At 33.6% G+C, this 14,691-nt stretch overlaps 1 protein-coding gene across 1 annotated transcript; it reads right to left on the bottom strand.

The window, feature by feature from the left end:
* Positions 1-3,059: 3,059 nt before the first annotated feature.
* Positions 3,060-12,694, bottom strand: LOC142546145 (ABC transporter G family member 32-like). Its single transcript, XM_075653680.1, has 24 exons — positions 11,983-12,694; positions 10,786-10,906; positions 10,617-10,705; positions 10,450-10,534; positions 10,201-10,360; positions 10,056-10,132; positions 9,621-9,674; positions 9,211-9,301; positions 8,826-9,127; positions 8,471-8,752; positions 7,965-8,281; positions 7,726-7,886; positions 7,532-7,635; positions 7,148-7,307; positions 6,902-7,024; positions 6,666-6,757; positions 6,250-6,582; positions 5,895-6,185; positions 5,424-5,507; positions 5,198-5,331; positions 4,881-5,108; positions 4,407-4,578; positions 3,841-4,095; positions 3,060-3,560 (listed from the first exon to the last, which is right to left on the bottom strand). Exons 1-24 carry the CDS (start codon positions 12,255-12,257, stop codon positions 3,288-3,290), a joined length of 4,263 nt encoding a protein of 1,420 aa, XP_075509795.1. The 5' UTR covers positions 12,258-12,694; the 3' UTR covers positions 3,060-3,287.
* Positions 12,695-14,691: the final 1,997 nt, after the last annotated feature.

Below are 14,691 nucleotides of genomic sequence, written 5' to 3'. Positions count from 1 at the left end.
CACAATTCTAACAACTATACTAATAAGCAACTCAAGTTAATCATACATATATATGGCAATAACTTTATAACACAATTATCAATGTTTGCCGCTTTATCGAAACTAACGATCCACAAACGCGAAAATTCATGTGCATAGATTTTTTATTCCAATTAATTTTCTTTTATTATTCTTCAAGTTACTAATAATGATTAAATTATAAATATTTTATATTAATTTTTTACAAATTCAAAGCATATGTAATGATAGGTAACATTTTAGTAATTTTTAGAATATGAGATATGGTGCTTCCAAAAAAAAAAAAGAAGATGTGTATAATATATATATATATATATTATTTGTTGTTTATAGTTTGCATAAAATAAATAAATATAAACAGCTTGTGGCATTTTGTACGAAGTTTCCAAGTAATTTGAAGACAAATACCACAATAGACCCGTTTTATTAAACTAGAATACAATCTAACAATATAATATTTTTGGGAATATAAAAATTGAATTAAAAGTATTGACAAAGCTGTGGGATGTAAAATATATTAAAAAATATTTTTAAAAATAAAATAAAATAAAAGATGACAAATAATTCTACTTTGGAGTTGAAAAATGGTTATACGTAAAGCAAAACAAATAAGGCCTTAGATGTTTATGAAACGCAAAAAGTTGGTGAAAAGCTTGGTAAAGCATTAACAAGTCACAAGCAAAATAAAGCAATAAATTATCAAAAAATAAAAATAAAAATAAAAAATAAAGCAATAAAAAAATCTGCGGTCCTCTGATAAAAATAAATAAATAAATTACTAAACGTATATATTTTTAAATCAGTCTCATTATATGTCTTTATTCGCTGCCAAATATACACTCTTATTTCTTTTTCTTTCCTTTTTTTTGAAAAATACACTCTTTTCGTTTGCATGCTAAAGTCGAAGCCTTATTTTTACATATGATATAATATCTATGCACATAAATATTGAATTTGTGGCAACATTTTGAACTAAAGATATAAACTAACCGAATTGAGTATATTAGAGTTCGAGCTCCATTTGAAGCTTGGAAATTTATTTTTTTGTGCTCGAGTTCTATTCGAATTGAAGTTCGCGTTCGGCTCGAAATATTCCAATTTATTTGACTTATTGCTCGGATATTAAGTTTCAAGAATGAAGGTTCGAAAGCTAAAACTTTTCGAAAAATATATATGTATTTGATATATAATAATATTTTATAGATAAAAATTTAAAAATCACGAACTGTCGAATAAAATAATTTTAGTTCGAGTTTGAATCAAATTTGATAAGTTTGAGTACAAATCAAATATTTATGAAGTCAACTAGAAAAAATCGCAAACTGACTCGATTTGATTACAATTACCTTATTACACATTAGAATGAGTAAACAAGTAACTTAATAAGAGGAAAATTTATAACGTGTTTGAATTCCTTCTTGTCTAGAAATGAAAATACTTTAGGTCACATTACAAATATAATATCCATAGATTTTATTGGTGTGATATTAACATTAAATGTGACAGAAGCGACATACAAAATCAAAATCCTTGATTTTAAAAAAATAAATTTAATTCATGCTGACCTGGTTAATTATTAACTTTGTTCGTGTCGTTGCAAAGAAGAAAAAAACAATTATTAATATTTGAACATAATACGCATAATATCTATAGGATCGGACACTTATGTAATATCTTCTCTCATTAAATCTCGAAATCGAGGATTTGGATTTCATGAATAAGTCTTTCAGACAAAACCAACCAAATCAAATCTAAAAAATTATGAAATATATTCATGAAAATACAGAGATGAATAAGTGATTGTTTCATTTTATTTATTAACAAAATTGATAGATGGAATTTTCACTCGCGAAATACTTGGGGAAAAAAATGGTTCTCGATAACAACAATATTGTCCAAGTTTTATCCAATGTAACAGTAAAACAAGTAGTTAACAAAATAAACAATAATTAATCTTATATTATCCATTTTCATTCGTGGGATAAATAATATTGGTTTAAATGGAGAACAATTGTGATTCACATTAATGTTTTAGATGAGATTTTGAGGAGAGGAGAATAATAGGAAAATTGATTGTCTTTTCAAATTATTGTCCAAATAGACTTATCGGATTACACAGCTTAATTCATTTATGTGAATTGTGATTCCAATTTCCGATTGAGAATAATAGGAAAATTGATTGTCTTTTCAAATTATCGTCCAAATAGACAATCAGATTACACAGCTTAATTCATTTAAATTTTTTAGTAATTAATTTGGCATAGATTAAAATGGAAATTACAAACCGATTGGTTGAATGACTCTGGTCAATTTTTTTTTTTTAAAAAATTGATTGATAACTTTCTTCGACAAAAAAAAAAAAAAAAGATCCAACGTATGAGGATGACTATTTTGATGAAAATGATTTTTTAATAAAAACGTGTCTACGGTTACCAGTCAAATTCTCCCATAAATTATACAACATCAATACATTATACATTTGGAAAGTTGAGACTAATAAGTGAATGTAGAATTGTCAAGATGTGCAAGGTTTAATAAGTTGGTCTCTCGGTCCAGTCAAATAGACAAAGTTAGATCGACAATTTTATGATCGAGCCAACCAAATTGTGGGTTGCGGGTCAACCTACTCTAAGTCGTCAAATATAAGTAAAAATTAACGTGTTTAACAAAAATGGCTAGGGAACGGCCCATCCGCTGGACCGTTTTGAAAACTTTGAAGTGAAGGACAACTGGGTCAATGACTCAACAAAGTTTGAATAAAAAATTGTGAGTTCTATTTGTTGAAATAGCATTTTGCTTGAGGGGAAATTGATATAATTTAGACATAATCCCAAGTGTAGGACCAAATTTGCTTCATAAAATGGATGGTATTTCTTATAATATTTATGTTTGATCAGGGACATTTTCCCAAATGCCTCTTGTTATAATTCGTCGTATTTTATATTTTCAGTGAAATGTAATATTTGTAAATAGACGTGGAAGAAATGTTATGAATAAGTAACCGTGCGTGAATATGGAGGGGAAATAGTAACATACATAAATACACTAAATATCATATCTATTATTTATCATAATCTAATGATAAAACATATTCGTCAACACAAATCTATATCCTCCTCGTGGTTAAGGAAAGGTTATGCGACACAGGAAAAAAAAAAAAAAAAACTAGAATTTTATTACAATGCAAGAGTCAAAGAATGAAAAGATATATCACGTGTATAATATTTACCAGTTCGATCGATCAATAACCGAATTAACCAACTGACCAGTCATCTCTTCTGGAAGTTAAAAGCTTTAATACCATAAGCAAAAATCACAGCAAATAACAAGCAGAATCCGGCCACCATGATTCCTGCGATACCGATGAAATCATGCCTGAATCCAAATACATCCTTGACTAATAGCCTTGTCGATATTAACTGAATTCCATCAGAAAGCTTCACCAATTTCTCACTGTCAGCATACTGAGAAGCAAGGAGGCCATAGAGACTCCAGGCGACGGGGTTCGCCCAATAATACCATCGCCACCATACCGGAATTCTCTGTAGCAGTAGTAAAGAATATTCACATTCAGAATATAAAAACACACACAGAGAAGAGGGGTGTGTACAATTTCATTTGGGATGGGAGGGTTATGACTCTGGTTTGGTATGTTACAGTTAAAAAAAAACTATGAGTATGTCCTATGTGAAATAAATATGAAACTCGGACATTCAATAAAAAGTGCTGTACAAGAAGTGTTTCTCTCAAGGTTACAGCTACAAAGAAAAATTTAAAGAACGTAATTTTGATCGACAAGGGGTATCGGTGTTACTCCGTTACCTTATGAGGTATCATGAACCCGCTAAAGAGATTCCAAAGCATGTAAAATGGGGCAGCGATAATGGCAGCAAGGTTGTGGTTGGGTGTGACAGCAGTTGTCATCATGCCATAAAAGGTGAAATACAACATTGTGAAGTACATGAAGAACATGTACCACACAAACTTGGAAAAAGCCCACTCAAAAGAAGCCATTGAATAGAATATTGCACAGTAAATAATTGCCTGTGCGAATACGTAAGGAAACTCGATAGCAACCTGCAGAAGAAAAGACCATGAAATTATAATAAGCATGAGTTTGAATACAAAAGTAATCAAGTCAAAAAATGACTTATCAAACAACAGGGCTTTTTATTTTTATTTTTAAAAATAGCGTACTAATTTTTATATTCAGATATGACACTTAAAAACACAGTTCTTAATTTTCTAAAGGGGAAGTTAAAGCCACAGTAGTACAAGGCCACAGTTTCTGGCTTCATGATTCAAACTTTTTTCAAATCAATTTTAATAACGTTTTTACATTTTTGCTTTCTATCCGAACAAGCTCTAAGTAATAGTGAAAGCAACACCTGAGCAAATGCAAACGGTAAAGCCGAATACATTCCTGCTGCTCTTTCTCTGTATGAAACAAATCTTTCAACAGAAACAACTGGTTGAACGGCAGTGCCATTCGTAATTCCGATGAACAGCACTGCTGCATACATTGATCCCATAGCATTAAATACGTCTTGCTGTGTGTCCCTTCAACACATTAAGAAACATATAATAGGGAAATAATAAGATACAGTAGATATATTTAAGTAACACACAGGGACACGTTTCAGCGTTATGTTGCTAAACTTTAACCATGATTCCTGAATAGTACAAAAATGAAGTTTTTATGTGGCAAAAAATATATGATAATATTTTATTATCTAAATGAATCTGATCTTGTTGGAGTAACCTTGGCTTTTTTTCCCTTGTGACATGATTAATATCAAGCAACCTTGCTTCAGCTGTACTATTTTTTACCAAGAGAATCACAGTAAGTGTGATGTGCGAACCTTTTTGAACCAAATCCCCAACATATGCTCCCCAGCATCAATGATATTATTACTGTATAGAAGAAGCGAACTGCCGTGTATTGTGGGTTTCGCCAATAAGACAGGTTCTGCTTCCAAAGGCAAGCCACAAATTGGTCGAAGTATGACATAGAATACTTTGTTGGAAAATTAAGCTCTTTTGAATCGCTACTTGGTTTGCTCAGCCTCTCGACCAACTCTTTATTATATCTGAAACAGTAGAGAGACAAATTTGTGAAAACATTATCAATGTAAAAAAATGCTAATTAACTGGTAAAACAAATTTCTGTTGGACGCACTGAAATAGTTTTGATCTTCGGTAAATTTCAGCAAAATCAATGCCCAAGCGGCTTTCCTCTATTGGTGATGTAACCTCTAACATCCATGTAGCTGGATTATATCCATTCTTGATCCTTGGTATTCCGTCAATATCCTAACAAAATTAAAGTACAGAGTATGGATGTGCGATGACAGTTCCATGATAGACCACACGAAACTAAAAAGACAAAACAAATAATGTCGAACCTCAAAATACTGGATCAAATCGCAAGACTTTGGACCAAGTGGACCGGCATAAATTAGCTCTCCACCCCGTTTCATAAATAAAAGCTGCAGCATAAAATCAGATAATTAGATTATAGGAAGAAAGTAGATAGAAAAAAGAGAACTATTAACAAAATAATTCAACAACTAAGGCATAACACCAATCAACACGATCAGCAACACAAATTCTACGAGTAAAATGCATCCAATGAATACTAAAAGCTCTTAAAAAAAGCCATAATCAAGAAGGCAAATATTTGACTTTTAGAGCTTCTATTCTTTTAAAAGTAAACTGTTTATAAGTAGTACATGTATTTCAAAAGGAACTACCTAATAAAATGTATTTTTAGATTGAATACTCATGTATCCAAACTCGCCAAAACTTGAACATTAGTACATTAGTAGAGAGACAAAAGTCAGATTTCTGGAGAGACGGAGACAGATAAGTAGAACCTCGTCAAAGGATTCAAAGATATCAATGCTAGGCTGATGAATAGTACAGACAATAGTTCTTCCAGTGTTCACTATATTCCTCACTGTCCGCATCACAATGGCTGCAGCTCTCGCATCTAAGCCTGATGTAGGCTCATCCATGAATACAATAGAAGGGTTGGCTACCAGTTCAACGGCAATAGTAAGGCGCTTTCTTTGCTCCGTTGATAATCCATCAACTCCGGGTAGACCTACTAACGCTCCTCTCAAAGGAATAAGTTCCACAAGTTCCATCACCTCCTCAACAAAAGCCTGCAAATGTGACTGATTATTAACTCGTAAAAGATTTACAAACACCAATTACCATTAACCATACCTTTTGGGTTTCCATCTCAATATCTGAGGACAACCGTAGCCAAGCAGAGAACAGAAGTGATTCATGAACAGTTAAGCAGGGAGAATGAATGTCGTTTTGTTCACAGTACCCAGATATTCTGGCAAAAGTCTCTTGTTGTTTTGGATGACCTGATAAACTGATGGTTCCTTCAATAACTCCACCAGTCTTTCTCCCAGCTAATACATCCATAAGGGTGGTTTTTCCAGCACCACTAACTCCAACCAAAGCTGTGAGCACACCAGGCCTAAATGCTCCAGTGATATTATTCAGTAACTGCAATTTATCCACTGGAACACCTCGCTGCCTTAGTTCCTGAAATAATTGGGATACAGTATATTGTGAGAGAAAACATTTTGAGATGATGATATTTGATAATTGATGGAGAACATACACACCATGGGCACATCCACGTAGTAATTAATATTGCTGAAAGACATAGAAAGTGCTTGGAAAGGAAGCACCATTCCTCTTTGTTTAAAACTCTTCTCTGAGTTTGCAAGTAAATGAAGGTAAGCAAATGTTAGAATGTAACTTATAAACTCATACAGTCAAATAGGCAGAAAACGTGAAGTACAAGTAAAGTGAGGCCTGTCTACCAGGCATGTAAACTGAGAAACTTGAATAATCTTACTAGCAAATGAGCCAGAATGCTGTAGAAAGTCTCTAAGACAGATGACAATAGGTTCTCCTTTCCTCATCTTCTCTCTCTCGTGGAGTTCTTCTTTAGAGACAACAGCTTGACGCTTCCCAAGAGCTTGAGGGTTTTTAAAAATAGAGTAGAACAAAAAGAAACTTTAATATCAGTATTTGATAAAGGATGGCGCTTAAAAAATAAATCAAGATGTAATTTAGAGTATTAAAGGAGGGTAGAGCTCACGGTTCAGCTTCAAGAGGAAAATGGTAAAAAGGATATTGAAGAAGCCTATATAACCGATCAATGCGCCTACACCAATCCAGTACCAGTAATTTTCTGGGAACAAACTTCGAGCATTGAGTAATGCTTTGCCTAGTGACAAATTTGAATTGTCTCCACTTCTCTACATGAACAAGAGATTCAGTAAAGTGTTTGGCTGTAAATTCAAGATTGAAAAGAATGTCACATGAAACAAACATCATTTCAGTATTTTGTACAGTCACATGGTATCTTTTTACTCTTCTAAACTAAATTTCTTCAAATTCATCGATATAGAATGGATATAATTGGTATTTAGATATCTCGATTAGGGGTTATGTTCAAACGTCAACGATAAGATATAGGTACCTTGTCCCAGGAATGCCCAAGGAATTCATTGACAGAAACAGCATCTTGAGCATAAGCTAGAGGAGAAATCCAAAATCCCCAGATCCACCAACTAGGAATCCTATCTATCAAAGTTTATTGAGGAGATCAAATTTTTTATCATCTGAAAGAAAGGCTAAAACATCCAAATGAGGGTGCTGTATAATGTTTTTTACCTCTTGAAATTATATATCCTCCGAGAGCCATGACTATCAACATGGCAAAGGATCCAAAAGTATTTGCCACAATCATATTACGGCCCAAGGAACCCATCAGACGAAAAAGAGCTAGAGACATTTGATGCAGAAAGAAGAAAAGCAAGAATTGACGCAGAAATCTGTGTAGTTTGATATTAATGGTAGACTGTCAGCGTGCTCTCATCGTCATACATAAAAATTTTAACAATAAGGCTCACCTTGTTAGATTTGGATCGAATCCAACGACATAGTAGGTCACTGCCACCCAGAAACCTGATTCTACTAGTGAAGTTAGAATGCTCAAAAGCCAATAAGGAAATGTAAAAGCCCAACATGGATAGAAGTGTAAGTCCCTGTACTTGTACAGGACTGGAAGCTTGACAACAAGCATGGAAACCTCTGTGAAGCCATTGAAAAGCATAATGATCATGGAAAAGTACAATTCTCCTAAATAAAGGCCCCCGTCATCAATTGTATCATGATGCAGCGTAGTACGGAAAAAAACACTCATTGTAATCAGAGCAACCAGAAGGAGCTGGAAAAAGAAAGTCCAATACATGTATCAGGTGTGCATAAGTCATAAAGAATTCCGCATGTCATCATTGTAGAGAATCAGTCAAAAAAGAACTGAAGACCTAAATACATGATCAAAGACCATGTTTACTGTCTGACTGAATATATTTCTACAGGTAAGTTTGTCAAAAAACTTTAATAATGACATTACCTGTATAAATTTAAAGACATAGATAAATAAATTCCGTTTCATAAGCAGCAACTGCCAGTCATAGCAGATTTTAAGCAGTTCAGTTTTCCTGACGCCATATCGAGAAGTCGATAAGGCTGCAGGATGACTGTAACGCTTATCAAATGGGGTATCCAGCTCTTCAGATAAATTCTTCCCAATGTTGAATTCGCGAAAAGCTTCAGCAAATCTAACAACTGGTATGTACCGATATGAAAGATCGAGACGAGCCCAGTATTGCTCTTGATCCTTCTTGGATACAACCTGCAAAAAAGAAAATTCTTCTGAATAATTAAAATCCAAGGGAACATCAACCTACATATTATCTAACACCTACTTCTTGAAGAAAGTCTGCAACATTTTTCCTCTCTGGGCAGTGAAATTCCATGCATGAAAAGAACTCTAGGGCAGCTGCACGAGGTCCCTGGTAAACAATTTGGCCCTCGGAAATGAGAATAATATCATCAAATAGCTCGTAAGTCTCAGGTGCTGGTTGAAGCAGAGAAATCACAGTGGTTCCATCAAGTGCCTGGGTTGAATGCTTAAGATACTTAATTATTTGGAATGTAGTGGCACTATCAAGACCTGTTGATATCTCATCCATGAATAACACTCTTGATGGGCTGACCAATAATTCACCTGCCATATGGATATGGTAAGTGAGCTTGTGTTTATATAATCTGCATTCATTCACCCAAAATAAATTATAATTTCAACACAACCTGTTGTCAGGCGCTTTTTTTGGCCACCAGATATCCCTTTAAGCATTTCATCTCCGACGAAGGTATCCGCACAAAGGTCCAAGCCCAAAATCTTTGAGAGTGAAATATTTTTAGAATGATCTATAATAACTAACAAGAATATTGTGCAAAATCTCATTTTTAATACGCAAATATGAGCTTGAAAAACACAACTTTCGAAAGTGAAACATATATTTTTATCTTATGTTTCATATGTAATTTATAAACAAAATTTTAAACCACAAGTATCATAGATTAGCAAAATGAGTCCTAAAAAGTTGTACATGTAAAGAAAAGGGGATGAAGAAACACTTCAATGCCCATTATCAACATAATATTATAAATATTTTAGCAAATCCAAACATTGTTAATTGTTAACATCAAGAAAATACCTTCAAGATGTACTCAACCGCAAGGCCTGATTCCCTCCCCTCCAAAGACAGAGCCTGAATCATGATAAGAAAGTTACTTGATATTTTTTTAGGTGGGCTTTTTCAACTTACATAAAGTGCTAAAGTTTTAGTATCGATCTGCTCTATGTCTCATAGGGTCTCTTGATTAGTAAAAGAAATTTTTTAACTGATATAATAAAAGGTATCGAATAAGGACTATCCAAAAGAGTGGATAATGTGCAGTACTTATGATGATTGAATATAACATGCAGTGATAATTGATGTAATAAAATATATTGTGTAGGAATTCTAACATAAGGCAGATCACAGATCGTCTAGGTGTGGTTGCTTTCCTATTGTCTGTTTACAGAGTCTCTCAAGTTTTAGAAATTTATTTATTTGAAAAGAAAAGCTACATCTTGCATAATCCTCTACCTTCATGAATATATCAAGATCATCATCAGGCTTTATTCCAGCAAGCTTTTCTCTTCTTGAAAGTTCCAGAAGCATATCTGTCACAACTTTCAGGGTCAGCGTCTACATGATCTAATATATGCTAACAGAATTTTATCTGCCTTACCATATTTATACCCAACACCTTGACAACGAGATGAAAAGTTGAGGGTTTCTCGAACTGTCATCTCTGGTATGTGCCAATCTTGTTGACTGACATAAGCAGATGTTCTTTGAGGAACAAACTCATTCAGCCCATGCCCATTGTACGTTACTTTACCTGACATCTTAAACAGATCAAATTTTTGCTTTCAGAAGTCAATTCCACGTCGGCGAATGCATAATATATGACGACATTACTGACAAAATAATCTACCTGAAGATCAGAGTTGAGACGTCCAGCAAGGGCGAGAAGAAGAGTCGTCTTTCCAGAGCTTGGAGGACCCAATAATAATGTTAATCTAAAGATGATACAGAGAACCAATATCAGAAATATGAACAAATCCTCTCTAGTAGATGAATGGGAGAAAAACCAGTACATGCCTTCCTGGTCGAATTATCCCACTAACATCGTCTAAAATTGTCAGCTTTCTCCTCTTACCAGAATATATCCTCAGCTGTCTGAATAAAGCCTTAAATTGCACAATCAGAAACAAAAGTCAGATGACGAACACAATCAACAGGCACTAATCCAAGATAGCGTAGGTCGTACCTCTGCCATGTTGATAATAAAATTTGATATCGTGGGCAAAGCTCTGCTACCAATGTGAACAAATGATTCAACTGTCAAATGCTCAAACCTCACTTCAACTTTTGGGAAATCCAAGTCAACTCTGAAATGCCATAATATAATTCCAGTTGAAATCATGATATGTTGTGAGAAGTTTCAAGTACTAAAAACTTCACTACTGGGTTACGAGTATCTCTCATGTATTGAGCTATTATCAAATGAAATTGTGCATAAGAATTAAGAAACATGATACATCATCCAAACTGTGTAGTGATTGTTATAAAACACATTGGAATTAGAACCCGTAACTGTTTTCATGTAGTATTTCTTCCAAAAGAATCTGTGGATTTATTAGCATCTTGTCAACAAAGATCCATTACCATCCTATTAATGAAGAAGCAAGGCACCCGTGTAATAGTTTTGCATTCAGGATTTTAGTCCAATTCTTTCGTGATGTCGAGGCCCTGCCTTTCCACATCGACTGGACGATACACTCTCCTACTCCCTTGAAGAAGCGAGATAGATTTTACTGATTATATGGAATGTGCCTTAATCAACCAGCACATTGAAGAATACTTGGAATTAGTTAATATTCCTATGGATCACCTTCTAAGGAGTTACTCTTCTCTTGCTCACGAATGATACATAATGATCCAATAATCATTCTTAGAGGGTCAGTGGGTTTTCAATCTTCAATACTAATTAGAAATCCAAACATCGGATATGCGGAAAAGAAACTAGTAATTTGAATGTACCATGTTCCCTCCATGAAACTGTGGGATGGTAATTAATAATTGCACCAGTTTCAGTACGATGAGAGAGATTTAACAAAGAAGAGGATATACAGAACCATGATTGATACTTCTTGATCAATTGAGGAAATCCCATTAAACTGAGCAATGACAACTTTAAATATTCTGAGAATCTAACACCCAAAGCTACCAAAATCATAATTCAAGAAAATCTTCAACTAGTTATTTGATTGTCCATTTTAGTTTTGCAACAAAACTTGGCATCATTCTACCAACTATTACTTAAAAAACTCACATTTTACCTACAGCCTCATTCTTTAAAAACCCAAATAGGATATTTCACCATAATAACGATAATGATTATTATCATCATTATTCCAAAGAATGTCAACGGCCAATAAAATCAAAAGAATAGATAATATTATACCTATCGAAACGGCGTCGCACGCGAGTGAAGAACTTCTCCCAGTCACTCTCAACTGAGTTAATCAACCGATCCAAGATAACATTTTGCTCCTGAGATTCCAGCTTGTGCACCTCGACCTCCTTCGAATCCCCGACCATATTGCGGAAAATGCCGAGCCTCACGCGGTCGTAAGTCGGCAGCCGCTCGAGCGCCGCCCACCGCAGCGCCTCCTCGTCGTCCCCGTCCTCCCGGAACGACGCCGAACGCGCGGCTATATTCTCCGCCGAGTTCCACATCTATCGATAGCTTGAAACCAAGAAAATGGGCGAAGGGGAAATGATAATAGCTGGGGCTATATGTCTACAGACTTTCACAAAGAAAGTACGGCGGTGTTGAAGAGAGTAAAGGGACTTTAGGGCTGGCTTTTTTAGGTGGATTCATTAAATGTCAGTGGAAAAATGCAATCAAGCGAGTTGGTTGGGTAATGCACTGCATTAATGGCTCCTTAAATTATCTTTTCTGCCCATTTACGTAAATCATAATCCGATTTGCTTCCTCCTCCTTTACGGGTTTTTCCTTGATTGTTTTCAAGAAACTGCGCATCGCAGGAGTCGATGCATGTGGAAAAACTTCGCCATCTAAGAATTTAATGTTAGCAATCCCGAAGTGTCGAATTTCAATGCCTAAAGGGAGTGGGGGATCGAGGTTAGGAAGGAGTTGGGAGTACGATTGAATTTGGTAGTAATGCCGTTATCTTGGCAGTGAAGCATTAAATGCAGCTCCACTGGAGCACAAAAATGGCTGGCCGGGTTGTTGCTTTGTTCCTCCCGCGCTCGTTTCGCATGCAGGTCATGCATATCCAAATTAGACCTTTTTTATATTATTTACATACTATATTATTATATATTGGTTCGGTAAACTATTTTAAATTAGATGAAGATTGGAATATTTTTCTTCTTTGGATGAACCAACTATATCTACCACCAACCATGTTTTCAACTTTTGATATCATCAAAATTTCGAGACTATCGTCGATGACTTTCAGTTTATTTAATAATAAAATTTTAAATTTAGGACGAGATCTCATGTTCGAGATCGATAATATTTTCTTCTTTCATCTGAAAAAAAAAACAAAAACAAATTTCGATAATTTTTGCTAAAAAAAATTCGATATATTTTTTTTATCCATACGAAAATTACATTTTGTATGCTTTAATGTTTATATTTTTTACTTTTGATTCTACTTACGTGCCATCGAAAAATGATATTTCATCGAAAAATATTGATGTGTTTAATATCATTTTAGCGCTCCGATAAAAAAATGATTGAAATATAAAAAAAAATCAAAATTAATGGTATAAGAATTAATGGTATAAGACTGTAAATGAAAGATAACTTAATCATAAACAAAAAAACATGCAAATTATATTATATGGTCAAAAATATATTTTCACCTTTTTTTTAGAAAAAGTAAAGTTTAGAGGTTCCATGCACCAAATGAGACATGATTGTTATATTTTGCATATGTTTTTTATATGAATATTACAAGCGCATGTTATGATACATATTTATACTTAATCGCGACTGCATTTGTCATAGGATTTATTCGGAATTTTCAATGTGAAAAAGATATATTTTGGCATTTCATAATGAATATTGTGCTCTGGTGAAATAATTAAACTAAATTAAATTAAACTAAATAAGTAAATAATGTAATAGTATAAAGACAAATAAAGTAATGAACATATAATCAATAAAATACAAATAAATAAGAAAGTGTCTTGTAACTTTAATTTTTTATTTTTTTATGCTGTCGGACAATTCACAATTTTAGTCAATTAATTTGCACTATTTTTACAATTGTAATGTTTTTTTAAAGGAGTGATGATGTGATATTATACATGTCAGCAATGTTCGATGTCACGTCAAGAATTTTTGGTGTCAGGTCATCAATTTTTGATGTGGTGTCTTCATTTTACAGCACCACATCATCACTCCGGTTACAAATTAATGAATTGAAAAATAACTAAATTATTGGATTAAAATTGCGGATTATCCGATAAAAAAATGAAAAACGTGTAATTATATGACAAAAAATGTGGTTTTTCTTTGTATAAAACAAGAGAGAGAAAAAGTTTGTATAACATCATCTTTATATGTAGTTTATGTATATAAATATATTTTTCTCTCCCAAAAACAATTCGATAAGATCCACACAAAAAATACAGCTGATCAAGGATAAATATAACATACACATGATAATAATGTTTAAAATGTATTAAAGAGTAATTATTTATCAATTTATTGGCATTTCGACGATAAATTTGACTAGTTAGATAACCAAAATCACGATTACACCAAGTTAAATAACTAATTTTGCTATTTTTTTAAATTCATTTACTGATAGTTATTATAACCGGAATTAGTTAATAATATACTAAACTTATCTGGTTGTGACGGATTTTATTTAACCAAGCCATTTTCATTTTAATTTAGTGAAGCCACTCGAACTATTGGTCAAACTATGATCAAACATAGGGATGTAATCGAGTCGAGTCGAGCCGAACTCTTGAATGTTTGAGTTTGGTTCGTTTATAATCGAGCCGAGCTCGAGCTTTATTTAACGAATATATGCATGGCTCACGAGCTTATTCAAGCCTTTATCGAGCCTAAACAAGCTTAATAAATATGAATTATACATTTAAATTTTCATTAAATTAATTAAAAAGT

The sequence above is a fragment of the Primulina tabacum genome, chromosome 5, assembly GCF_025594145.1.
Source record: "Primulina tabacum isolate GXHZ01 chromosome 5, ASM2559414v2, whole genome shotgun sequence".
NCBI lineage: Eukaryota > Viridiplantae > Streptophyta > Magnoliopsida > Lamiales > Gesneriaceae > Primulina > Primulina tabacum.
This window is presented reverse-complemented; position numbering and strand designations above follow the sequence as displayed.